This window comes from Amphiura filiformis, chromosome 15 (assembly GCF_039555335.1).
Source record: "Amphiura filiformis chromosome 15, Afil_fr2py, whole genome shotgun sequence".
Lineage (NCBI taxonomy): Eukaryota > Metazoa > Echinodermata > Ophiuroidea > Amphilepidida > Amphiuridae > Amphiura > Amphiura filiformis.
In genome coordinates this window covers 33,816,472-33,843,862 of record NC_092642.1, presented here as the reverse complement: position 1 = coordinate 33,843,862, position 27,391 = coordinate 33,816,472, and the positions used below count along the sequence as shown (strand labels likewise).

The window sequence follows — 27,391 nt, the reverse complement described above, 5'->3', positions numbered from 1 at the left end:
AAAATAGGTCGCATTACAAAATGAAAGTTGGGTGCCCCGGCTCCGGGGTGAAAACGAATTCGTTTAAAGAACTATTAACACTGCAACAGAACTGTTAGCTTAGTCGCGGTTGATCACTTGGGTCAGAAATGGTCCAGGAGAGTGAATGAGACCGGTCACTCCTTTAAAGGAAATCGGCTTGGAATCATTTGGCTTCTTGAAGGTGAAGCGATGGAGAAGATGAGTGAAGAATATGTAGAGTTCCATTTTGGCAAGATGTTCTCCAAGACATATTCGACGACCTGGGAAATAGAGCAGAAATTATGTCAAATATAAAAGGTATCCGAAAGTGACGATTGCAAATAAAATGTCAGCATGTAAGCTTCTATTGACCTTTTCGGTAAATCCCATGAGCCTTTTAGCTCGAATTTAAGACCTCATTCGTTGAAATTGTTCAAGAAATAAAGACAAGACGATCCAAAAATCCAAGGAAGATGCAAATTCAAAAGTTGCAGTTTGCTTCATTGCATTCCCTATTGATTTGTACACAAAGCGTTCTTGAACAAGAGAACTAGCGTCGAGCTTCCATTGATTAGCACGTTAAAACTAGCATCGTGCTTTCATTCTTTCATTAATTAGAACACTAAAGTGCAACTGTCGTTTCTTCATTAGTTTTTAAATCAAAGCTATTTGAGTACAGATATTGGCTGCTTGTTTTAGTTTTGACACATCTGTCTCTGTTTAGGATATACAGGGGTAACCATAACTGATACATTAATTCTTTGGCTTACTGTACATGTTTTAAACTTTTTGACAAGTCGGATAGTTTGCTATACATTTTACAGTTATCCAAGCATTAAAAAAAATGACCCCTACTTTTGGAAAGTATATACATATAGCAGCTTGTTTTTTTAATGTTGATTGTCTCCAAGAACTAATACCAACCCTTAATCCTTCCTCTGCTCCCGCGGTCACGAAAACATTAACTATGACCCTATACATGGACTTATCCATATAATCCTCTCAACATCACTGTTGTAGTCGACATTCGAACAAGTAAAATGAAAGAAAAATTTAAAGGAGCATGAGAGTATATCCTTCTGTTACAAATTAAAACTATGTATCAATAAACTAAGTTTTCCCCTGCGGCGTACAACAATTGGCGAATAGTCCCATCAGAAAAATGCCCATGGTCGGCTTGTTATTTAATCTTGAGCGTCCTTACCTGTAGAAAATGGAATAAGCTCTTCCCTTTCTCGCAAACATCCATCTTGAGCCAGAAACCTATCCGGATTAAATTCATCCGCATTCCTCCAAGTATCCGGATCATGATGGACTGCATAGAGATTCGACACAACCACACTTCCTTTAGGAATGTTGTATCCTTCAATGGTCGTGTCATCTCCACAAGAATGGCTTATCCCAAGAGGTGCAATGGAGCCGATCCGCTGGATTTCAAGGAGCACTGCTGAAGTGAACGGCAACTTTTCCTTATCCGATAGGCTGTATTTGTTTGATTTGTTTCAAAATCCGAGTAGATGTACATATAAACGGAAAAGAACGTTACAGAAACATTACAATGATTACTAATACAAACTGGTAATGTCTTATTCTCTTAGCCCATTTCTGTTGAAGGTAGCCTCTGACAGTGCGTGGTATATCATGTAATTACCTTCCCAGCAAAAATGTTTACAAAACGTTTTAAACAGGTTATATTTTGGGGTTTGGTTTAGATAAAAACGTTTTAAACATTAAATGTCGGGTTATATAAAGTTCTTGAAAACGTTTTAAAACGTTTTGTTTGAAAATACACTACAACAATGTTTTTAAAATGTTTTCAAAATGTTAATGTAAAATAATAATTGCATTTGTTGCCATATATTTTGCTAACACTTAAATAGCATTGTATTAATGTATTAAAACATTTGCAGTAGGTTATCAAAAATGTTTTTAATGTTATGAAAACATTTTATACCCTTTATCATGTGTATATGCTCTTTATATAACCCGACATTTAAACGTTTTCTGGCAACCTTTTCTAACCTTTTGCGGATGATGTCGAAAACATGTTTGCTGGGTTGTCCAGAGAAATGCACTAACTTGCAGAGACAGAAACTTGCAGAGGGTCTTTGTAAATTGCGTGAAAAAATGAGAACCTAGTTGAAAAGGGAACATGAAAAAGCTCGTACAGCTGTACCTTACAGCCAGAACATAGCTCAATGCAGTGCGGGCGACAAACGTTGCGGAGCGTAGGGCTTTCGGCGCCCGCGGGTAAAACGTAAGGATTCAGAATGGCGCCCCAAATGCCTGAAACAATTGCGCGGGGAACGCAGGTTATAATGAAGTTGATCATAAAACGATCTTTCAAACGAGTTTAAATGACTATTTTATGTTGAAATGCACGTGAAGCGCACACAAAGATTGACCTACACCACTTGGAGGGGGCGTATAATCGATCGGGGCGCACTTGAAGCTAATTTATAGCTACTATATCGACTCTGAAAGAACCCATCTCGGATCTTGTCTCACCTTGGAAGTCGATCACGACCCACAATTGAATCCATCTCATGCTGAACCCGTTTCTGGATCTCCGGATATGCCATCATATATAAAACTGACCAGCGGAGGGTAGTTGCCGTTGTCTCGGTACCAGCTCCAAATAGATTCATCACAGTAACAGGCATGTTTTGGATGTTCACGTGTGACTCACGTCCAACTTCTTGATTCGATTCCATTTCATTCAAATAAACGTCGATGTAATCGTTCGGATTTTCTGGATCGCGAGATGATTCGTGTTGCTTAACAACGCCATTGATGAACTTGATCAAGTTAGATATATTACTCTTTAAAAGTTTGTAATTGTTTGGTTGTAAATATTTAACAATTGGGAAAAAGAGTTGCACGCCACCTGCGCCGAATAACTGAACATTTTGATCTAAAAGGTTGAGCAGATATTTGAAGTTAGAATCGGAGTATCCATAACGCTTGCCAAACACAACTGAGCAGATGATGTTGGATGTTGCGTTGGTGAAAAAAGACCGCGGGTCGAATGGTGTATGTTTAAGATTGACCATCTCTTCTGACAAATACTCGGCCTCTTCCACGATGCATTCTTCGAAGCTTCTTTTACCTACACCAAAGCTTCTTAAACTAGTGAGCGTGAAGCGTCTTTGTTGTTTCCATGCTTCACCAGAAGATAATAGAAATCCTATAACATGTATAATAACGAAATAAACAAAATATGAAATAACATTCGGTTGTCATCAACGTCATGGCCTTTTGATGAATTTATATTTTGTGGATGTACATTCGTTAGACAGTTGTTGTATTACATAATTTTTTTAATTTTACTATAGACCTACTCACTACTCAAGGTCCCGTGGCACACTTCACGACTGTACTACAATAAGTAAATATCTAACATCATCGCGACGGAATAGTACCCTACTCTTTTCGAAACTGTTAGCTATATGTACAGCAATTTCTTTCTGCAAATTTGACATACGGCTTTACGTTCTCTCCAACGGAACACTACCATGGTCCACTTACTGAATTCTTAATGCATGGAGAGAGCGGAAGTTTGAACTTTTAAAAATTAATATAAAATGCTGCACTGCACATTAAATTCAGACTAATAGCCCAACAAGTCACGAATCTCCCTCAACCTTACCTTCCTTTAATCCAAGCTCTTCCAATGTATGGCTCAACGGTCTATCACTTATTCGTGGATTCATGAACGACTGCTTGATAATATGGTACTTATTGAGAACTACAACTACCTTCCCACCAATTCTCATGCTGAAGACAGGCCCGTACTGCGTAGCCATTTTAGCAAACAGTTTGTGAGTATCAAGTCCTGTACGGTAGAGAGCTATGACGAGGTTTGGTAGATATCCAACCAACGGCCATCCCCAGGGGCCAGGAGGCAGATTCTTCGGTTTCTGCAACCACCATGTGAAAATCATGAAGGCAGCTACACATAGTAAGATAGTTTGGATCTCGAGACCAAGTATTACAGGCTCCATTTTAATCGTTGTTAAAGGGCTTTCAATATAAAAATCAAGTCTGGATTACGAAATTTTGTATGTAACCTTTGGAATACAATTATCATATTATGGTCGTACATCCGAGCAAAACATGGCACTTGTCGGTAAAAGTTTGACTTATTACCGTGCCATGTTATAATCATGATGATAACTGGCCAATGCATCATAGTTCATAATGGATATCATAATATAAAACTCTTTTTACAAGTGACTCAATTTGCTTGATGTAGAGAGGCCACTTTGTGGCTACATAGGGTCCTGTGCAGCTAAGTTTTGAACAAAGGTGCCAGCCGGGTTAGAATTAAATCATTAATATATGATTTGCATAAAGAATAGATTCCTAATTAAATGTTATTTTTCACTGATAGCTACTGATTACATTGTCCGCTATTAATTTCGAGCCAAACCAATAAAAACGACGAAAATTGCTATTTCATTCCAGCACCTACAATGCATGTAGCAGCTCGTCGCTCGTATTATGATCATGAATATTGGCGCAGTTTTACACAGTTAGGACGAACAAACGAGGCGTAAGACTAATAGCGATATGCACACAGTTTATACGTCAGGCGGACGGCGCCTACAATGCGGTGTATAATCTCGCCGATCGTATAATTATCATGATTATTGGCGGAGCTACACGCAGCTAATGAGATGTACAAACAAGACGTAAGACAAATAGCGATATGCATACAGTTACTTTATACGGCACGTCACTGATACAATGATCAATGATACACACCGTAACACACGCACGCGATGTGTTGATCCAGCACTCGATCAGTGAGCTCAGAATAAAACCGGAGATAGGCCTACCCGGTTTTATTATAAATGTTAAATTTTGCTTTGAGTAAAGTAATTCATGGATTTATGTACACACATAGCTGTTAGTGTTACAATGGTGCAAAACGTGCGGGAAATTCGAAAAAAAGTTCGACGATCGTGTCAAGTAAATATTTTAACATGTACAGGGTTAGCAAGAAAAACGTAAATTCCCCATGTTTTTGGTATTTCCAGCGATATGGCGAAATCAAAATGATTTCCACACCCCTCTTCGAATTTCTATAGAATTTTGTTATAATTGCCCCCTTCCAGTCGTTAATGGCGTTTCGGCTCGGCTAACTCCAATCAGGCCGCCAATTCCGAACCGAACCGATGGCGTGTTAGCCGTGCTAAAACGCCATCAACGGTTTTAAGGGTCCTATTATAAGAAAACTCATTTTGTAGTTTCAATTATTACCCAATGTGTCCGGAAACGTTGGACTTCCGGTGATGAAATGAAAAAGTCTGGATTTCCAGAAATATTATGCGAGGAAAAAAGTTCGGGAAAAAAAAATTTCCTAAACCACTCGAGAATTCAACGATGTAGTTGATCTGTCTGATTCATTTATGTGTTTTTTCTTTGTTTTCCGGAGAGCCTTTATAAATTGGTTAGGTCATTTTTGGAAGCTCGGCAACGGTCGACGACCCTATACTGGTTGAGATTTAGCAAAGCAATTAGGAACTGTGCAATAATTATGAACCTCCCCCGGGGGCGGGGAAGTTCCAAACGGCTTTCCCCCACTCTCGGCCCGCCGCCAAAAGTCGCTTGCCCCACCCCACCCCCTTTGCCGGCCCGTCGAAAATCTTTGCCCCCCCTTGCACATACCAAATTTTTGGGATCCCAATTTGCAAACCTTAAAATAATGGTCTTGAAAATGGCAGGACAATTTGCATATTTAAGCGTTTCTGTACTGTTTACGTAAGCCTTTTAGAGCGGTTTATTCAAAAGGCGCCCCATGAATGTGTGCCAAAAATCGCTTGCCCCCTCTCGGCTTGCCAAAAATTGCTTGCCCCCCTTCTTTCGGCTCGCCAAAATTTCACCCCCTATTTTACCCCCACCCCGGGCTCATAATTATTGCACAGCCCCTGACGTAATGAGTTTTGTTTGCTGCTTTTCGGTGGCGGTTGTGTGTGCGCTGAACATGAATGTATGAAGAATGCTATGTGGGTCAATTCTATGAACGCTAAGAATGAGGTTGCGAGGTCAAATTCGGGAAGTGGAACCACATACCATACCGTAAGGATCAAAACCGATAAATCGGCAGTACTTGGAATGGAAAAATCGGCAAAAATACCCCCGGCAAAAATAAGTGTACCTCTAAACTACTCCGTTTTATTCATAAATCAAAGGCAGTCCTGTTAAGTTTCATTCTGGAAAATATGTCGATCAAATCTTGTGAACTTTTATTTTTCATCGATTTCAATAATGCCCATGTGTAATGTGTAATGCCCATTTGTATGGGAAACCAACTTTACTAAGGGTTATTAAACATTTTATTGTTTCAGAAGAGTAAAACAATTAAATGTAAGACAATTCTTGCTGTCATATTGTAAGATACATGTCGCATTTTCAAAGTCACTTGTTTGTCAATGTCTCGATCCTTTTATTTAATATGCAAAACTCAAACAAACTTCAAAGAAAGCAAGTCGCGAAACACACGTTACCATTAGATTGAAAGAAGTACTGCAAACGCTTTTGTTGACAATGCATGAACTAATTGTTTTGGCATAAAACAATGCAATGTCGCCTTTTAGTTCAAAAAGACATTTATGTTAATGGGGAATTGATTGCCTCAAAAAGACATGAAAAAGAATTGAATATTTAGATAAAACTTATGATACCTTTCAGTGAGCCTATTTTCTGTAATGCCCCTTTTCTAAGTACTTATAATGTATGATGATGTTATAAGAAGACAATACACGTGTTTAGTAAATTTCAATAAAAATCAACGGTAACGTATGTTTCGGTCACGTAGTTTACATTTTAACTTCAAAATTGGAAATGCGTTATCGAAATAATATTAATAAAGTTGATCAACATGATCAACATGATCAAGTACACCTGCGGCTTTAATTTGCTCAACAGTTTATAGTTTTGTTTGTTTGTTTTAATCCTGCATTTTATGATAACGTATGTTACATTTCTTAAACATACGGTCTGAACCTTCGAATTTCACAGAATTCTTTCTCAAATATATAAATCACGTGGACCTGAAAACATTACTATCATATAAGTTGCATAATAAACCGTATATTTAAGGGCACTGTTTGCAACGACTAAGGTACCTGTGAACGTAGGTTTCATGAAACCTTGCGACATATATTTCGATGTATTTAAAAAAAACTCAAAGTAGGCCATGGCATTTCAATTTTCGCTGCTTTGTGTTAGTATAAATTGTTACTTTAAATACGAGCTATGTTCCAACTGTCTGATTAAGAATGAGCAACGTCAAATATCAAAAATGTTTTATTTGCGTTTTGGCCATCATCCCTCAAACGACCGGTCGTGGTTTATAAAAGGAATTAATGCAAGATTAAAAAACATTACCATTTTTCTGAGTGTAGTCTGGTTATTTCGTCGCTGTTTTGGCATACTGTTGTATGACGAAAAATGCCGTTTTGAGAAAATCGCATTTAAAGTTTTTCCAATTTTTGAAGACCCACTGGAGATCACCAAAGTAAAATATGTTTATTATTATCAAAGAATATAATCAATAATATATTTGTCTTTGTTCTCAACTTAATATAAACATTTTATTCATTCATTAATTATAAGTAATTAATCTGCAAACTCATACGGCAGTATGCCAAAATATGCACAATTTGACAACCTACGTAAAAATATATGATACGCCATGTGATACGACAGTATGCCAAAACAATAGGAAACTGCAGTTACACGGTGGCCTATGGCGACATATCATGATACGACTATGATACGACTATGATACGACTGTATGCCAAAACACAGAATGAAGATTAAGGGGGGGTTTTACATAAAAAACATGTCGTATCATACTAATTAGTGCCATATCTCATTAACTAATTACATTTAGGTCTCAAAACTTTGTGAATATTTAGAGTTTCATTCACAGATTTTGAAAGTTTATATAACTCATTTTGCCCAAAAAGCGTCATACGACACTATGCCAAAACAGCGACGATTTGATTATACAAAAGAAATTAACAAGTTAATTATAATACAATGTGTGCGACACGATTTTTTCTTTTCCAAGTACTGCCGATTTATCGGTTTTGATCCTTATACGGAACCTTAAAATATATCTAATTGACTTCCAGAATAAACTGATAATGAAGTTGTGTATTATGTGATGTGCCCTGAGTAATTTGATTTAATTTAATTATTTAACTTTGTTTACAAGCTGAAAGTATTTCATGAGATGGGAAAGCCCCTTGTATGTGCAAGATAATGGTGTGGAAAGTCATTTTGGAATTCCCCAAATTATTGTAAACAAAGTCAGAGCTATGTTTGGAACTTGGAAAGCCCCAGTTCATTATTGCACCATCAGGAAAAACACCCCAGGAAGTGATGTAATGTGAAAGGTGAATGTGTATAATTAATCTTGGGAAATCCCAAGATTGCAGCAATGTTGTGAAAATGTGATTGAAGTAATGGTTTATTAATAGATGATGGGTTTTTGCATGAGTACTGATATAAAAAGCTGAAGGCTTTTGTTGGGACTTGACAGAATGCCATGGGAGATTGAGATATTCCACATGTGTGTGATGGTCTTCGTGCTTCAAAAAAGAAGTACATTTTAACCAGTTTATATAGCCAATAATTGAGCTAATTTTAATACAGCAACGAAGAAGACAGCGAGCACACAAAAGTGCTCTTCCTCATCAAAGGATTAAAAGTTCTTCTGTCAAATTGCTGGAGTTTGCTGGGTTTGTGAAGGCCACGCATCTGTCAAAAAACAGCGGAGCTGTGTTAAAGAAACCTGTTCCCTGGAAAAAGAGTGATTGGTGAAAGAAACACCATTTTTGGAGAAAGCAGCGCAGAGATATATTGCGGAGAAAGCAGCGCAAGGAGATGTATTTGTGGAGATAGCAGCGCAAAGGAGATTGGAGGAAGCATCATCATTTTCGTATGAGGATTTTATGTGCAAGGATTTATAAATGCAAGTGTACGATGGACTTCGCTGATTTTCGCAGAACAAGTGAATAAGGATATATTACATCAGTCGTCCAGAACATTGCAAGAACTCTAGGATCACCAACATGACCAACAAGAAGACAGCTGGTTAAGTACTGATATAGTAAAACTGTCATTGTGTGATTTTATTGTATATGCGATATTGTTATTATATGTACCAATCATACTCTGTTTTCAATTAAAGACTTAGATTGTGTTAGCTTAAACAAACAGTGTATTTGTGTTGTGCATTCGTGTGAGTTCGGGAAAAAGGTGATTTTGGCCTTGAGTCAAGTACGACTCGTAACAAAAATTGGGGGCTCGCGTCCGGGGAAATACACTGTGTAAAAAGTTGACATTAATTTACTGAGTCTTAAAAGTGAAAGTACAGTATGGAGTTCAAAGCAGAAGAGTTTCTTGAAACTATAGATTGGGAGAAGTTTGATAAGTTGAAGAAACCTGATTTATTAGCATTTGCAAAATACTATGAATTGGATGTAAAGCAAGCCAACAGAAAACAAATAATCAAAAATGCCTTGATTGAAGTTTTGGTTGATGAAGAGTATTTTGAGGAATCCATTTTGGAGAAGAGAAAGAGGTCAAAACTGAAATCAGGGGATGCAGTTAAGTTGAAAGAATTAGAAGTTCAGGTGGAAATGGAAAAAATGAAAATGCAATTGCAGTTGGACATGCAAAAGCTAGATATGCAAAATAAAGAATTAGAAATGGAAGAAAAAGCACGCCAAGAAAAGATGGCGCTTGAGCACCACAAATTAGAAACAGAAGAAAAGGAAAAGGTAGCAAAATTGGAACTTGAAAAACAAAAGTTGGAAATGGAAGAAAATTTGAAACAAAAAGAAATTGAAGAAAAGTACAAGTTTGAACAAGAGAAGTTGGCAAAGCTAGGTGACAAATACTCATCAAGTTTCTCCTCAAAGTCAGGGTTTGATGTTACAAAGTATGTAAAGCTTGTGCCTAAATTCAAAGAGAAAGAAGTTGACGAGTACTTTCAACATTTTGAAAAGGTAGCTACAAATTTGAAATGGCCTCCAGAGCATTGGACCCTACTTTTACAAAGTAGTTTTGTGGGGAAGGCCAGGGAGACTTACTCAGCTCTACCAATAGAGAAGTGTAATAATTATGAAGAAGTCAAACAGGCAGTTCTTAAGGCCTATGAGCTGGTGCCTGAAGCATACAGACAAAAGTTCAGAGATTCAAGAAAGCAAGCAGATCAAACCCATGTAGAATTTGCTAGAGTAAAAGAACAAATGTTTGACAGATGGCTTGGGTCAAAAGAAGTCAAAGATGATTTCGGCCAACTTAAGCAATTAGTTCTTATAGAAGAGTTCAAGAAATGTGTCCACGTTGACATTAAAACCCATTTGGATGAAAGCGCTAGCAAAATTAAGACGCTAAACGAAGCGGCGACAATGGCGGACGACTATGGCTTAACTCACAAATTGAATGGGAGTAAATTTAGTCATAACAGAAGTTATTCAAACAGGTTCAGCCATAATCAACCTAGAGCAAATCAGGGTGGTACACAAGAAGTGAAACCTCAGTCTAATTCACAGCATAGTGCTGGTGGTAGAGGGACCCCAGGAGTTCAGGTAACAGAGCAAAATTTGGAACTGAATTTAAAGCCAAAGTAACTTGTACTCATTGTAAGAGACCAGGGCATACGATGACCCAGTGTTATTTCTTAAAAGGCAGACAAGATGCACAAAAACAACAGCAAACTGCTAGTAATACTGTGGGATGTGCAGTGTCACTTGAGTCAAAGAAACAAGTCAGTCAAATCAAGAAACAAGAATTCCCACAAAAGGGAGGTGAGACAGACAAGGTGTGTGAAGAATTTGAACCATTTGTGTTAGAGGGAGTAATATCACTTGGTGATAATGGTAGTCCAAAGCCCATTAAGATTGTGCGAGATACGTGTTGTGCACGGTCTATGATTCTGGAAGGAACTTTGCCCTTTAATGAGGATAGTTCAGCTGGTAATGCTTTGATCCAGGGTATTGGGATGGAAATAATTAGTGTACCTCTCCACAAAATTAACTTGACATCTGACTTAGTTTCTGGTCATGTAACCATAGGAGTTAGACATGAATTGCCAGTCAAGGGAGTGTCCATGTTGCTAGGAAATGATCTGGCAGGGGGGAAGGTTTTTCCTGACCCAATAGTCACAGATAAGCCCTGTTTACAGGATGATAATAGTGAGGAAGAGGAGATATTTCCTGCATGTGCAGTGACACGGGCAATGAGTAAGAGAGCCTCATTAGAAACAATTGAGGACAACCAAATTGATGACTTAGGCTACAATTTGGAAGACACATTTGTGTCAAAGTTGAATGAGAAAGAAGATAAACTTCCGTCTCCTGGGGATAAAAATACCCCTCAAAATGACACAGCCTCTGAGCATGAACAAATTAGGGAAACCATGAGAGACCCATTAAGTCATGACAAGCTGATTCTGGAGCAACAAAATGACCCAGAACTCAAAGAGATCAATCAAAGGGCATTGACCCTAGAAGAAGCAGAACAAAATTCTGTCTGTTTTACAAACAAGATGGTGTGCTAATGAGAAAATGGCGCCCCCTGATGTACCTGCCGATGAAGAGTGGAAGGTAGTGCACCAAATTGTGGTACCAAAAGTCTACCACACTGAAGTTATTAACATAGCACATGATAGTCCCATGGCAGGGCATTTGGGTGTTAAGAAAACTCATGAAAGAATTCTGAGACATTTCTGGTGGCCCACTCTCAGAAAAGATGTTTCTGAATATTGCAAAACATGTCACATATGCCAAGTAGTAGGGAAGCCAAATCAGAAAATACCTCCTGCTCCATTGAAGCCAATTCCAGCCTTTGATGAACCATTTAGTAGGGTTATTATTGATTGTGTAGGCCCCTACCAAAGACTAAGTCAGGTAATCAATACCTTCTGACAATTATGTGCGCGTCAACACGCTTTCCTGAAGCCATACCTTTGAGAAATATTAAAGCAGTGACTATAGTGAAAGCTTTAACCAAGTTCTTCACATTTGTGGGGCTCCCCAAGTCCATACAGTCAGACCAAGGATCAAACTTTACTTCTGGAGTATTTCAGCAAGTCATGTATCAATTAGGTATAGAACAGTATACCTCAAGTGCTTACCATCCAGAATCACAAGGTGCACTAGAAAGGTTCCACCAAACATTGAAAAACATGATCAGGACATACTGTTTGGAATTTCAGAGGGACTGGGATGAGGGAGTACACTTGTTGTTGTTTGCTGCTAGGAAGCTGTTCAGGAAACTTTAGGATTTAGTCCTTTTGAGTTAGTGTTTGGACACACAGTGCGCGGGCCCTAAAGTTGTTGAAAGAAAAGTGGCTCAATGAGAAATCAGATATCAATTTATTGGATTATGTCTCCAATTTTAAGCATAGGCTTAACAGAGCAACTGATATCGCCAAGGAAAACTTGAAACAGGGTCAGGCCAAAATGAAACAATGGTATGATAAGCATGCCAAAGAAAGAGTGTTCAAACCAGGTGCCAAAGTTCTAGTACTGTTTCCAATTCCAGGACACCCATTACAAGCCAGATATCATGGCCCATGTGAAGTAGAGTCAAAAGTGGGTGAAGTAGATTATATTATCAAGACTCCTGGTAGACGCAAGAGCAGGCAGTTATGCCACATAAATATGCTCAAAGAGTATGTTGAAAGAAGTGACAGTGGCATTCCAAAACCTGTGTGTACAGTAAAACATACTGATAATGTAGACAAACATGCCGATGTAGACAAAATCGCCAATGTAGACAAGAGTAAAGATGACAATTCTAATGTCACATTTGACCAGGATAAAGAGCTGGAGCACAAGGAGTATAATGTAAAGTTGAACAATTCTGATGTGCTCACTAATTTGGACTCAAAGTTAGGTCATCTTTCTCAAGATCAACAAAGTCAAATTGCAAATTTGATTCACAAATTTGACAATATATTTCCTGATACGCCAAGTAGAACAAATGCTGCATTTCATGATGTAGATGTTGGTGATACAAAACCAATTAAGCAGCATCCTTACAGAGTCAATCCATTGAAAATGGAACATCTCAAAAATGAGATCAATTACATGTTAGACAATGATATCATAGAACCAAGTAGTAGTGAGTGGAGTTCACCATGCATTCTTGTTCCCAAGCCTGATGGTTCATACCGATTGGTCGCAGACATGAGAGCTGCAAATGTTCATTCAAAGACAGACTCGTACCCAATTCCAAGAATTGATGATTGCATTGACAAAATTGGGAATGCAAAATTTGTTAGCAAATTTGATCTTTTGAAAGGGTACTGGCAGGTTCCACTCACAGACCGTGCCAAAGAGATTTCTGCTTTTTGTACACCATTTGGTCTTTACCAATACAAAGTTATGCCATTCGGTTTGAAAAACGCCCCAGCAACATTTCAGAGAATGGTGAACCAAATTGTGTCAGACATAGAGGGATGTGAAGCGTATGTAGATGATTTGATTGTTTACAGTCAAACTTGGGAACAACACATGGAACAACTCCACCAATTGTTTAAGAAGCTGTCTGAAGTACAGTTGACAGTCAATCTGGTAAAAAGTGAGTTTTGCCATGCCACAGTCACATACTTAGGATATGTTGTAGGTCAAGGTCAGGTGAAACCTATCAAAGCCAAAGTTGAAGCAATTGAGCAATACCCCACACCTGTAAACAAGAAGGCACTCATGAGATTTCTAGGAATGGTTGGCTATTATAGAAAGTTCTGTCCAAACTTTTCAGAGATAGCAAGTCCTTTGACTGATTTGTTAAAGAAAGATGCAAAATTCATTTGGTCAGAACAGTGTGAAAATGCTTTTCACAAAGTCAAATCTATACTCATGAGTTCACCAGTGCTTACTGCACCTGATTTTCAGAAGCAGTTCAAGTTGACTGTTGATGCCAGTGACATAGGCTGTGGAGGTGTTGTGATGCAAGAGGGTGAAGATCAAATAGATCACCCCATTTGTTACTTTTCAAGGAAATTCAACAAGCACCAGAGAAATTACTCCACAATTGAGAAGGAGTGTCTAGCATTGCTATTAGCATTGCTACATTTTGATGTGTATTTGGGTACCACAGTATACCCTGTGCTTGTTTTCACAGATCACAATCCCTCACCTTCATCAACAGGATGAAGAACAAAAACCAAAGACTGGTGAGGTGGAGTTTGACCTTGCAAGAGTACAATCTGGACATCAAACATATTAAGGGAAAAGACAATGTAATGGCTGATGCCCTGTCCAGAATTGCATAAAACTTGACAAACAAAAATGTCCTTTAAAAGGGAAGTTGTGTGTGACAAGTAGTCACTGTGTATGATGAGTTAAATACTCAAAGTTGATAATATGTTGAAGTTGATGTAAAGAAGAAAACATTTAAGAAAGTTTTCATTACATTCGAACTTTCTTCTTTTAAGGGGAGGTGTGATGTGCCCTGAGTAATTTGATTTAATTTAATTATTTAACTTTGTTTACAAGCTGAAAGTATTTCATGAGATGGGAAAGCCCCTTGTATGTGCAAGATAATGGTGTGGAAAGTCATTTTGGAATTCCCCAAATTATTGTAAACAAAGTCAGAGCTATGTTTGGAACTTGAAAGCCCCAGTTCATTATTGCACCATCAGGAAAAACACCCCAGGAAGTGATGTAATGTGAAAGGTGAATGTGTATAATTAATCTTGGGAAATCCCAAGATTGCAGCAATGTTGTGAAAATGTGATTGAAGTAATGGTTTATTAATAGATGATGGGTTTTTTGCATGAGTACTGATATAAAAAGCTGAAGGCTTTTGTTGGGACTTGACAGAATGCCATGGGAGATTGAAAACTCCACATGTGTGTGATGGTCTTCGTGCTTCAAAAAGAAGTACATTTTAACCAGTTTATATAGCCAATAATTGAGCTAATTTTAATACAGCAACGAAGAAGACAGCGAGCACACAAAAGTGCTCTTCCTCATCAAAGGATTAAAAGTTCTTCTGTCAAATTGCTGGAGTTTGCTGGGTTTGTGAAGGCCACGCATCTGTCAAAAAACAGCGGAGCTGTGTTAAAGAAACCTGTTCCCTGGAAAAAGAGTGATTGGTGAAAGAAACACCATTTTTGGAGAAAGCAGCGCAGAGATATATTGCGGAGAAAGCAGCGCAAGGAGATGTATTTGTGGAGATAGCAGTGCAAAGGAGATTGGAGGAAGCATCATCATTTTCGTATGAGGATTTTATGTGCAAGGATTTATAAATGCAAGTGTACGATGGACTTCGCTGATTTTCGCAGAACAAGTGAATAAGGATATATTACATCAGTCGTCCAGAACATTGCAAGAACTCTAGGATCACCAACATGACCAACAAGAAGACAGCTGGTTAAGTACTGATATAGTAAAACTGTCATTGTGTGATTTTATTGTATATGCGATATTGTTATTATATGTACCAATCATACTCTGTTTTCAATTAAAGACTTAGATTGTGTTAGCTTAAACAAACAGTGTATTTGTGTTGTGCATTCGTGTGAGTTCGGGAAAAAGGTGATTTTGGCCTTGAGTCAAGTACAACTCGTAACAATTAATTTACTCACTAAGAAGTTTGTTTACCGCAGGCTAAAGGTATTTATCTTAGAGCTAATCAGGGTTTGTTGGTCAATTTCTGTGAAAGGTTCCCGAGAAAGGTTACCTTCGTGAAAACCTCTGTGAAAATGCATTATGCACTACAATTTTAATGAACAAGAATTTTACCATTACCTAAATTTTAATACATTTTATTTTGTTGAGATAATTTTGTTCTATGGGTCTGTGTACGTGTATATAGTCCCGGGTATATAGTACATACTCCTCTTTTCGCCAAACGGCAAGAGTTTCTAGAATGCTGCTAAAATAAGAAAACTTTTAATGCTAATTTATTGCACATTCTAGGGAAGCGTGGTTACCTTTTTTAAATAGCAGAGTGAGAGGGTTTTCAATAAAATATTTTTTGTGTCAAAATTGAAGCATCCTATGTATAAAAGAATATATGAATATTTACTACACATCACATATAACGATTAGTGATACCCAATTGTGGCACATTTGATGTCGTTTAAGAGGCAGAGAATTTTATTTCAATTTTATATACGCCAAAATATTTTTTTAATTGAGCAAGAATAAGGATAGAAAACACGTTGAAAATTTTATGTAAAAATTACATTAGACCCCGCCTAAGATTACTGTTTCATTTTTTATGGTAATCTAATCTTTTATTTCCTGAAAAAACATTTGGGGTCTAATGTGGATTTGTTATATAATTGATAAAAACATCGAACGTGTATGAGAAAAATGATAGGTTCCTGTATAGTATTTTACTGACCATGGAAATGTACTGACACACGAGCACGTGTCAAAATCGATATAATGTATTGTCCATATAGACGCCCATTTATCATGTTTATTGTCGGATTTCTGTATGTAGAACACGCAGTTAACAACAATTGAGAGCTATTAATACACATTAATGTTTTTAGGCAAATAACATTCCAAAATATGGTACGTTTTCTGCCTTTGCTTGCCACGTGGTAGGCCTATGTTGAAGTTGCGATTATATCTTCAAATAAGTTTCAAATCATGAAATGGATAACAACATTAACAAGACAAGTGGCGCTAGGCTCATAGAGTATCCAAAGCGGTGCGCCGTGACTTCGACCCCGCCTCTGCCAAACTTTTAAAAAAGTAAAATTTAAAATTTTCCTTTTTTAAAACTTCAAATTGGGGAAATGTGACTAAGAGAATTTATGTATGGCGTGGAGTGGTGTGTATAGTACAATACCGGTGCAGTGAAGTGTCAACAGTCTTCATAGTGTTGTACATGTACGTGTGCAAATAGTGACGGTAAATAAAATTACAAGGTTGTCTGCACGTTATGTAAGTACTAGTTGAACACATACAAAAAGCCCACCAACAATAATGAGTCATTTGTCGGACGAATACATTAAGTGATACAACCCCCGGATACAACCAAAAGACAATTTGTATTTTTGCTTTTATTTCATTTTCTCCAAAGATTTTCTTTGAGAAAAGGGAACGACTTTAAAACTTTTATGAAATAATGAGATTATTATAAACCGTGTAATTGAATTTCTGTGCATAAACGTTAAACGTAACGATGTGAAAATAACGTGTTGATAAAAATAATATACCGACAAATAGCTTATTTGCTTTCAGGCCAATACTATATTGGTATAGAACATGCTATAATGCTAAACTAGTACACCGCGCCGGGAAGCTTGAAGTTTCGGCTTGGTTGATTTCCATTCATTTTATAGTTTTTAAGGTCTAGCTATCCGAAAATATGCTGGGTTTCGAGATCCAAACAGTTTTATTATGTGTTACTGCCTTCGTGATTTTGTGGTGGTGGTTGCAGAAACCAAAGAATCTGCCTCCTGGTCCTTGGGGATGGCCGTTGGTTGGTTATATACCAAACCTTGTCGTAGCACTCTACCGAACAGGACTTGATCCTCCACAACTGTTTGCCAAAATGTCTACGAAGTACGGGCCAGTCTTCAGCATGAGAATTGGTGGGAAATTGATCGTAGTTCTCAATAAGCACAGCATTATCAAAGAAGCGTTTCATAATCCACATATTAGTAATAGACCTACTAGCCACACGATGAGAGATCTTGGACTAGGCGGAGGTAAGTCATGATTCTGTGTGTGTGTGTGTGTGTGGGGGTGAAGGTGGGGGGCATGGGGGGGGTGCAGCGGAGATATTGTTCACAAACCGGTAGATTAACAATAATTGCCAATACCAGCTAGTCTAATTTTCACATGGCCTAATATTATTATGGCAGCTTATGGTCAAAACCCATTTTAATCTACATGTACATCATTTAAGTTTAATATCTTAGTAACATGTTACTGACAAGAATTGTCTTTAAAAGGACAAAGTTCACAGGATATAGCTGTGCAGGCTGTATTAAAATGATTGGTACTTGTCAGTCTTTAGTGATTAATGCAACATAAAATCCGCATTCTTTGTTGATTAATGTCAGAAACAATCATGTACAATAGATTTAAGGTCTGGTCATTTTATCATTTTAAGGGGATCCAACATTGCATTTAGAAGAACCAGGTTTTTCAATAACTATCAACACTGCTGGGTACCAATCGTTTTGATACATATAGTAATTATTTCTACTTTCCATGCAAAATGAGCCAGTTGTTCATCTTTCAAAACAATATCGCCATAATATTCAATTACACTATAAGCCCTTGATAACATAAGCATGTTATGACACTATCATATTTAATTACAGACAGCGTAACATGGACATAGGCCTATACTTTCAAAAACAGGGGGAGATGAGGGAATTAAATGCCCAAATTTACCATTATACAGGGTGAGTCAAAAAAATGCAATAGAGCAAAGAATCGATATTTATGTAAGAACCACGTTGAACTTTTTCATTATTGAAAATTTCTATAAATACCACACTCAATGGCCACCTTCTGTGAAAAAATGAAGTGAACCACAACTACCGTTTAATTTTAATGAGTCATGTTGCTGCGATACCCAATTTCAATATTTGTTCACGAGGTACCATGTATTTTGAATGAGAAAACACAATGCACGTTAAAGGCACCAGGTCTGAAACTGACTTTAACTTAAATAAGGTTGATTTTTGTGTTATTTCAATTTCTTTTTCCTGTTCAAACAAACTTTCTAACATTACTTCAAGTCCTTCATACCTCACTCTACTCCAACTCCAGTTTTTTTAAATCCCAATAATTATGTCCAACTTGCTGGATATTTTATAATTCACTCCACTTCAAATTTCGCGCATTTCATTTCGACATTTGAAAAAATCTGCCTACAAATTTGTATGTTTTTGATAGAGAATAAACATCTTTAAAGTAAAGGTAAAATGAAAATAACAACAACTAATGTTTCTTTCCTTAAGCAAGACCAAGGGCAATAACACTTTGGGTGCTCCATTTTATTTCAATACAAATGAGGTTAAGAAAAAAGCAGTTGTTTCAGATCTACCTTGCACAGAGTGGGCTGACATTCAAATTTTAGATGTCTCTTGGACAAACATTTAAATTGGGTATCGCTATAAAATGTGTCATAAAAACAAAACGGTAAATGGGCTATTCCACTTGAAATCCACACTACCCCTGTGGAAGATTTTGGAAATATCTTCCATAGGGGGAGTATCTTTATCAAATGTAATTGGTCATATATAATCATTTTGAAACCCACACTCCCCCTGTATTATGGCTTTACCTATATCTTCCATAACTGGAGTGAGTAATTCAAATGGAAGTTACCCAATTGTCTATTCTATTAGAAATTCATACTCCCTCTGTGGCAGCCTTCAGCAAAATCTTCCACAGGGGTATTGTGGATTTTAAATGGAATAGCCCAATGCTAATTCCTTGATATTTTCACGCAAGGTCACTAATGGATATATCATTTATAAAATGTTTTAAAACCTAAAAGATTCTACTCAGTTCTTAAATAAAAATGGATTCTTTCCTCTATTGCACTTTTTTGACTCACCCTGTATAGCGCTCCAGTTATTGACAGAAAATATAATTTATATTATTTGGCCCGGCTTTTGGCAGTAAATTGGCTCAGGGCTGCAGTGAAATATCACTGTATTTTTCCTATATGCCCAGCCTTATCACTTGGTAAACAATTGCTCACTGATAAATCAGATGATCGCTAGAATCCAATAGTAAGGGACGCACCATTTGATACTCAGGGGGGAGTAGGAAGTTTTCAACAAAAAAACTTCCCCCACTACATGAGCAAAAAAACAAACTTCCCCCAAAAAAAAAAAAAAAAAACCAAACTTCGCCGCCTTTGGCGGCGAAAAAAAATCTTCCCCCGACCCCAACTTCCTACCCCCCTGAGTATCTAATGGTGCGTCCCTAAACATGATTAGAAAATCTAATGGTTCTCCATGATTGAAGGTATACGGAGATGTGCCACGGGTTTGGGGTACCTTTTCAGCGATTTTTGTATATCGATGGGTGGGTTTTCAGTAGAGCAAAAGTGCCCCTAAAAGCGCCGAATTGGGTGCTTTTTGGGTGTTTCTGGTGACAAATTGGTATACTGATGGGTGGCAAAAGCAGCAAAAAGTAGGTATAGACAAATTCAGCATCCGAAAGTCTGCGTGGCATATCCCGGTACGATTTGTTTGAAAGAACCCCCCCCCCGGGGAGAAAAATAGGCAATACAGTCTCATTGCAAGATTTAATGGCTAAATAGTCCTTATCATGTGGGGCAGAATTAGAAAAGGTGTTCAAACGATAGTATGGGATATTAGGGATTATTTCCTAGGCTCTTAACTACAGGGGTGGTGGGCTATAATAGCTATTCAAGACACATGGTATGTAAAGGGATAAACTGCATATGAGATGTGGATGGAAAAAATAGTTCTTTTGGGAAACATCATGTATACATTGTATCTTCAATACGAAAGGTCAACATTTTATCTCATGGTCGGCTTTTCATCCCAGCTACATACACATTAAGTATACATACCATTAAATTTCAACAAATAAAAATAATTTGATATCAGAAAGATCAGAAAGCAATTAATTTGGCGTGACTGATGTGCTCTCAGGTCCCACAAAAATACTGTCCAAAGGTAAGTCATCGAACCCTTAAGATGGAATATGAGGATAATACTGGAAATTGGAAAATGCTCTGAGCATGTTTTAAATATATTAATTGAGTAGAGCAACATGCTTTTTGTTTGAAGAAAATCAAACATACGGTTGTCATAATACATATTTTATATTTTCTTATTGTTTTTTTTAATCAATAATCAATGAGCTAAAGCAATGCATACATGTTCAGATGTTCAGAGTACAGATTTTTACCTTGAAACTTGGTTGAAATTATTCTAATATATTGTAATCTATTATAATGTCTAGGCGCCATCTAATTTGCATAATTAATGAGCTAATGTGCACAAAGCGAGTCAATTTACTCTTTCAGATTGATTATCTATATCCTTTGCTGCTGCAGGCTTATGCCTTCCGCATGTTGAAGCATGTCTCACGGCTGGTGACATAGAATTTTGCCATCTTCATCTTTTAATAATTGACCAGCTTGCTAATCATACCAAGTAGGCTTGTATAAAACATTTGACGGTAAAAGAAACACAGAAATATTATGTAAAATATTTCTGTTCAAAATTGCATTTGTCCAATTTGGAAAATTCGTAGCAAGCATTTTTCTGCAATATATGACCCCAAAATCCCGAAAATTCACCGTAAATCTACCGTAAATCCTAAATCCTTGTATTGACACTAGGACATGTGGCGGCGTCCGGGGAAGGAGGTGTTTGGTTGGTTGGGGGGGGCACTTACTAAGACAGATATAACGCACATTTATTTCTTGCTTGTGTTTACAATAGGGCTTCTTTCACCTGGAGAAGGATGGAAACAGGAAAGACGCTTCACCCTGACGACATTGCGAAGTTTTGGTGTGGGTAAAAGAAGCTTCGAAGAACACATAGCAGAAGAGGCTGAATATTTATTAGAAGAGATAACAAATTTCCATGCTACACCTTTTGACCTGCTACCTCTGTTCACAAATGCAACATCTAATGTTATATGCTCAGTTGTCTTGGGTAAGCGATATGAATACTCCGACTCTAACTTCAAATATCTGCTTAGCCTTATAAACCAAAATGTGCAGATAGCCGGCGCTGGTGCTGCCCAGATATTTTTCCCAATCTTTAAATATTTCCAACGCAGCAACTATAAGCAACTGGAGACCAACATTTCCAGCATTATTAAGTTCATCAATGACGTGGTGAAGCAGCATGAATCAGATCGCGATCCCGACAATCCCAACGATTACATCGATGTTTATTTAAACGAACTCGAATCAAGTCAAAAACATGGACAAGATACACATGTGAGGAAGACCAAAACCATGCCATTGACAATTATGACTCTCTTTAGTGCCGGAACGGAGACAACTTCTACAACGTTACGTTGGGGAGTTAAGTACATGATGGCATATCCGGAGATCCAGAAGCGTATCCAGCAGGAGATAGATTCTGTTGTGGGCCGTGATCGTCTTCCAAGGTAAGGGCGATATTGTTGCCCGCGGGGAATTGGTTTAATCAAGTATAATTTTCCTCATAGTCACTTCCTTGCTTGTACACAAAATGCCGCCAAATACCCTATAATATATTCGAATAGTAAGAAACAACAGAGTCGAGAAAATACCTAAGCAAATGGCACCATGTTCACCTAAAATGTATAAGCAAAACATTCAAACTGATTAATTTCAGTCAATTCCTCATCACTGTACAGGTTAATAATCATTAAAAAACATGTTTGACATATTTAATGTGACGTAATAAGCCAAATCGGCATTGGAAGTTTGCAATGCATTGTTGTAGGACAGTTTTTGCAGTTTTGGGACACTTTGTCCTTTGACCTTTCAGAAAATTCAGAAATATTGGGTTTTTGTACGTACAAAATATAATCTAAAATGTTTAACAAAATTTAATTAAAACAAATATAAAACATATTAGCATTTTATAAATTAATTATTTAGTATTTTTAATGATCAACATTATGACAATAATAAGAAAATGAATAATATTTACGTCAATTTTCCCGATATGTCAGAGGTCAAAGTGTCCCAAAACTGCTCTCAAAAACCGGTAGTTAGAATGGCGATTGGGCTTATTGGCAGCATGTTCGCCTAAAATGTATAAGCAAATATACAAACTGATTGATGTCAGTCAATATCTCATCACTGTACATTATAAATTTTATATTAAAAAACATGTTTGACATCTTTATGTGACGCAAATGACAACATTTTCGCCAAAAATATATAAGCAAGATGCTGATTAAGCTATCAACTATAGCATTTTGACCAAATATCTCATACTTTATTTTTTAAACTGTATACTTTATTTTGATACATTCTGTCTAGCGATCAAGCTTAAATTATACTACGGGAACCAGCCCCGGGGGTTCACTCCCATTGTGGTCTGTACACCATCCGCGATAATAAAAACGCGTAAAAAGGGTAGTTTTTGTGGGTAGGCACGATACGCACATATCGTGTTTAGGGTGTCAAAAACATGAAAAATTGGAAAAAAAAAGTGTAGCAAAATTGCAATTGCTAATACGCGGAAATGAAAGTTAGGGTATGAAATTTGATGCAAGGAATAAAATCCCTGTTTTGGGTGTGAAAACAGGCGCGTGTTACCTGTTTAGGGTATCGTTTTAGCCAAGGGTTAAATCCTTGTTTAGGGTGCTTTTCAAAAGGGGGTAGGGGACTGGGCAAGGGCGGTTTATTTTTGGTCTTGAGGTGTGATGGTCTTAGAGGTGATACGCACCTGTTCGTCCCATTCTCTGCAATGGTATTAATTCGTATTTTAAACATGTATACTATTGTAATCTTTTCAGAGTGTATTTTGCTATTTTATATTTAACTGTTATTATGATATTGTGCAATCTCCAGTGTATAGAGTCTAATAAATAAATAAAATAAATAAAAAGCTGTAGGCCTACAGCCACAATGGGAGTGACCCCCCTCCCGTTAGAAATCACACTTGAGTAGCGTGGATAACCTCTATACGTAACCTTAATGCAACGTTGACCAACAGAGGACGTAAATATAGTCAGTCTAAACCCATATTGAGGGCTTAGAGCCAGAACTAGCTATGTCCATTTGTTTTATCAATTACATGTTACTCATTTCGGCAACAAATGTACGGTTAATTATCCCCTCCATAATAAATGCAAGTGACTTTGGGGTATATATATGGTCACTTGAACAGTTAGTTAGACGCAAGTGACCATGCATATACCCCAAAGTCACTTACATTTTCTTATGGAGGGCAGATTTACCCGTCCCCTTGTTACCGAAATGAGTAACATGTAATTGAGAAAACAAATGGACATAGCTAGTTCTGGCTCTAAGCCCTCGATATATAAACTGAGAATATACCGTAGTGTGGTTAGGAGACCAGGTTACATGTACCATACTTAAACGCGTTTCTTTCTTTGTTATTCTTTTTTTCTTCAAGTATATTATAATGGATATTATAATGAGTTATTATTTCTATTCTTTTCTTATGATTCAATGAAAAATAAGGCTCACTGACAAGGACAACTTACCCTTCACTGCGGCAACTCTTCTAGAAATCCAGCGAATCTGCTCCGTTGTACCTCTTGCAGTTCCCCATAACTGTGTAGAAGATACCACTATTGATGGCTTCAACATCCCAAAGGAAAGTCTGGTTTTGGCGAATCTCAATTTAATCCATCATAATCCGGATACATGGAAGAATCCTGATGAATTCAATCCAGAAAGGTTTCTGGATAAGGATGGATGTTTGCAAGAAAGGGAGGGGTTGATACCGTTCTCTACAGGTAAGACCATAGAAATGTTTTTATTTAATTTATTTATTTTTGTGTTTTTTTTAGATCGAAATACAATTTTCTGAAAGGAGGAGGGTGGTCACTCTCATCTCGACCTTTTTATCCATCAAAACAGAGATTTGGTATCAGTGGAAGCAAGCCTGTAAAATCTTACGACATGTTAGGGCTGCCAAATGTTTCCTTCGGGTTTTGTAATAACTACATAACTAATAAAAAAAAAAGTATGTCTAAATTGTGTTGGAAAAGCCAACCTGAAACTCCGAGGCTGGGAGTGAGATCAAGGCCATTCAAGCAAGAAAAACATCATCAAGATATCACACTATCATTGTTTAAAAACAAAAGTGTTCGTTTGTAATTGTGTCTTTATCTTTTTCATAATAATTATGCGAGTGTTTTTTTCAATCCCACTGAATTATCTCAGTGACGCATGAACGGATTTCGGTGATTTTGTACCATTTTGAAGATGACACTACATAGCTTTTGAATCTTTCAGAAAGTTTTAATTTTACTACCGATATTTCAAGTGAAAATTCCCACAATTCCCAGGCACAATTCACAGGGCCTAGTTTTATTAAGACACCCTGTATAGAAATAATGGTGAGCAAATTTAAGTTGATATGTTAAATGGAGGCAATGATTTGAACTTCAGTTACTTTCTTGGTTGGTTGGCAATTTGAGCGTTGTTAGTTAAATTGTGTTCAACAATACAACTCTTCCTATACCTTTGTACAGGAGCCAACCGTTGTTAATCAGTGATGAATCCACAGTTCAGTAGCGTATACGCGAACGCAAGGTTTCGCGTACGCGTTACGCTTACGCATGAGCACGTAAAATTCGTCATGCCTGGAACATATGCGTAAACATGAACTCTCTTATGTTGGCGGTAGCAGCTAAATATTACCGCTTTATTCTTTAGATTTATTGCTGATATCAACAGAGAAATACCGCGATCTTTTTGTAAGGTTGAGTGGCAATGACAAACGGACATTCCGAATGAAAGAATCATGTGAATTAGACATTTTAGCTTGTTTCGTTGTTGAAAGCGATTCAAGCATGTTTCACCGTTGTTCATCACCGATTAACAACTCGCGTCCAGCGCGTCTGCGTGGTTTACTTCGCTCGGGCAGCTAAAGCTGCCCTCGTGAAGTAAACCACTCAGACGACGCGGACGCATCGTTGTTAATCGGTGATGAACAACGGTGAAACATGATTGAATCCCTAACTAACGGACGAGATGATCCAAAAGTTAAACGTAAGCCCTGAATGAGATTATTGAGAAAACGGCTACGTTTTAATTTGTAGGTTTTCATCAGGCTCTTCAGGTCGATCACAATCCATTTAAGTGGCATTTTTATGTTTGTTTTTCATAGGTCGTCGAATGTGTATTGGAGAACACCTTGCTAAGATGGAGTTGTACATCTTCTTTACTCATCTGTTTCATCGATTTACCTTTAAGAAGCCAGATGGTGATTCACAGCCAATTTCCTTAAAAGGAGTTCTTGGCTTCGTCAACACGCCATCAACATTCCTGACGCAAGTGGAAAGCCGTGACTAACTCAATGGGTCTCTCGGCAGGGAAAGATTCCAAGCCAAGAGGGATGAAACTATAACAATTCACTCACTTACGAGTCATGAGGGTGTGTGTGGGGGGGGCGACGACTGGTGTGTGGGGGTGTACTTGTAGTTGTATTATGAGGTTTAGGTATTAACTGGGGCTCACTTGTTACGAGGTTTTGCATTTGGCATTTAGAACTACATTAACGAGGTGACGCAAATGAAGTGTTAGTGGTTTGCCAATATGATTGACAGGAAGTTTTAATAAGTCAATAAGGGCACTGTGTTGGGAACAGCACTTGGGTCAGGGGTCCTTTTGAATAACCTATTCCATTCAGGAGGACTGACCACTCCTTTGTCCCTGTCCCTTTCAGTTATTCCAGCGCAAGTATAACAAATTAAAATTGTTAATTAATTGCTTTAAAAGTAAAGGATAAATCATTCAAATTGTCATCAGATATTTTTTGAATGAAAAATTTGGCAAAAAACGAAGAAAACAACGGTAATGACGAAGTTGAAGCCCCATTAAAATACATGTATCTAATTTATATACTGTCACATGAATCTATAAATTACAGATTCATGTCTATATGTACACATCTATGATAATGACGAAAGTACCAAAATCTGAATTTTGATGAATTTTGCGATTGTTCGGATGAGCAAATCACTGAATGGGCCTTTGATATGACAAGTTTTCATAAACATCCAGAAGCCGATTGGGTGCTATACAAACAATCCAAATATTATGTTTTTGGACCAACTAGATTTAGGTATCACATTCTACAATAGAACATTCAATACGAGTCAGCTGGAAAAAAGCTAATAAATATAATATCTTTAACATAATTTTTGTCTTAAGACAGAAATTTGGTTTAAGGTTATTTCTATTAATTACTAGGGTAGTATATAAATACACATATATGTATAAATATAATATGTAGGCATATATATGTATGTATTCGCCGAATATGATTAAGGTTAGCCACTATTTTAAACTGTAGCGATTATGTAGTTCACAGCATCTTGCGAATGGTAGTGAGCTTTGTTAAAAAATGGCATTGATCATTTCATTGCTCATTCACAACAGTAAATCAAGCAAGTTTCCAAAGTGTATGATTTGTAGAATGAACTTGAGCAAAACATCAGTGTTATTTTTCAATAATATATTGATTTAGATAATGCAAATCGATGTTTTGGCTGCTTCGGCCAACAATACCCTAAAACCTCGTCTACACAGTGTTTTGGATGACAGCTAATTTAATACGAAGCACCCGTAAATACGACAATGCAATAGATTGGTCTTTGAATAATGCTTATTTGTATACGCTTGTATCGGTAATTTATTTGCTCAAGCTCTATAATGTTATATTTTTGTGGGCGCTTTAATA

At 37.3% G+C, this 27,391-nt stretch overlaps 2 protein-coding genes across 2 annotated transcripts; one reads left to right on the top strand and one right to left on the bottom strand.

The window, feature by feature from the left end:
* Positions 1 to 92: 92 nt before the first annotated feature.
* LOC140172204 (cytochrome P450 2J5-like) lies at positions 93 to 3,068 on the bottom strand. The gene is made up of 3 exons (XM_072195522.1): positions 2,509 to 3,068; positions 1,205 to 1,482; positions 93 to 281 (listed from the first exon to the last, which is right to left on the bottom strand). The coding sequence occupies exons 1-3, from the start codon at positions 3,051 to 3,053 to the stop codon at positions 100 to 102; spliced, it is 1,005 nt and encodes a 334-aa protein (XP_072051623.1). The 5' UTR covers positions 3,054 to 3,068; the 3' UTR covers positions 93 to 99.
* A 14,217-nt stretch (positions 3,069 to 17,285) lies between these two features.
* LOC140171543 (cytochrome P450 2J4-like) lies at positions 17,286 to 26,093 on the top strand. The gene is made up of 4 exons (XM_072194813.1): positions 17,286 to 17,707; positions 21,446 to 22,124; positions 24,160 to 24,437; positions 25,817 to 26,093. Exons 1-4 carry the CDS (start codon positions 17,365 to 17,367, stop codon positions 25,999 to 26,001), a joined length of 1,485 nt encoding a protein of 494 aa, XP_072050914.1. The 5' UTR covers positions 17,286 to 17,364; the 3' UTR covers positions 26,002 to 26,093.
* Positions 26,094 to 27,391: the final 1,298 nt, after the last annotated feature.

Excerpts from the sequence above, each read along its gene's own strand:
- LOC140172204 (XM_072195522.1), bottom strand. The coding sequence starts at position 3,053 with ATGGTCAATCTTAAACATACACCATTCGACCCGCGGTCTTTTTTCACC. Across the intron at positions 1,483-2,508 it reads GGTCGTGATCGACTTCCAAG|CCTATCGGATAAGGAAAAGT; the intron begins GTGAGACAAGAT and ends AAACAAATACAG. Across the intron at positions 282-1,204 it reads GCTTATTCCATTTTCTACAG|GTCGTCGAATATGTCTTGGA; the intron begins GTAAGGACGCTC and ends TCTATTTCCCAG.
- LOC140171543 (XM_072194813.1), top strand. The coding sequence starts at position 17,365 with ATGCTGGGTTTCGAGATCCAAACAGTTTTATTATGTGTTACTGCCTTC. Across the intron at positions 17,708-21,445 it reads AGATCTTGGACTAGGCGGAG|GGCTTCTTTCACCTGGAGAA; the intron begins GTAAGTCATGAT and ends TGTTTACAATAG. Across the intron at positions 24,438-25,816 it reads GTTGATACCGTTCTCTACAG|GTCGTCGAATGTGTATTGGA; the intron begins GTAAGACCATAG and ends TGTTTTTCATAG.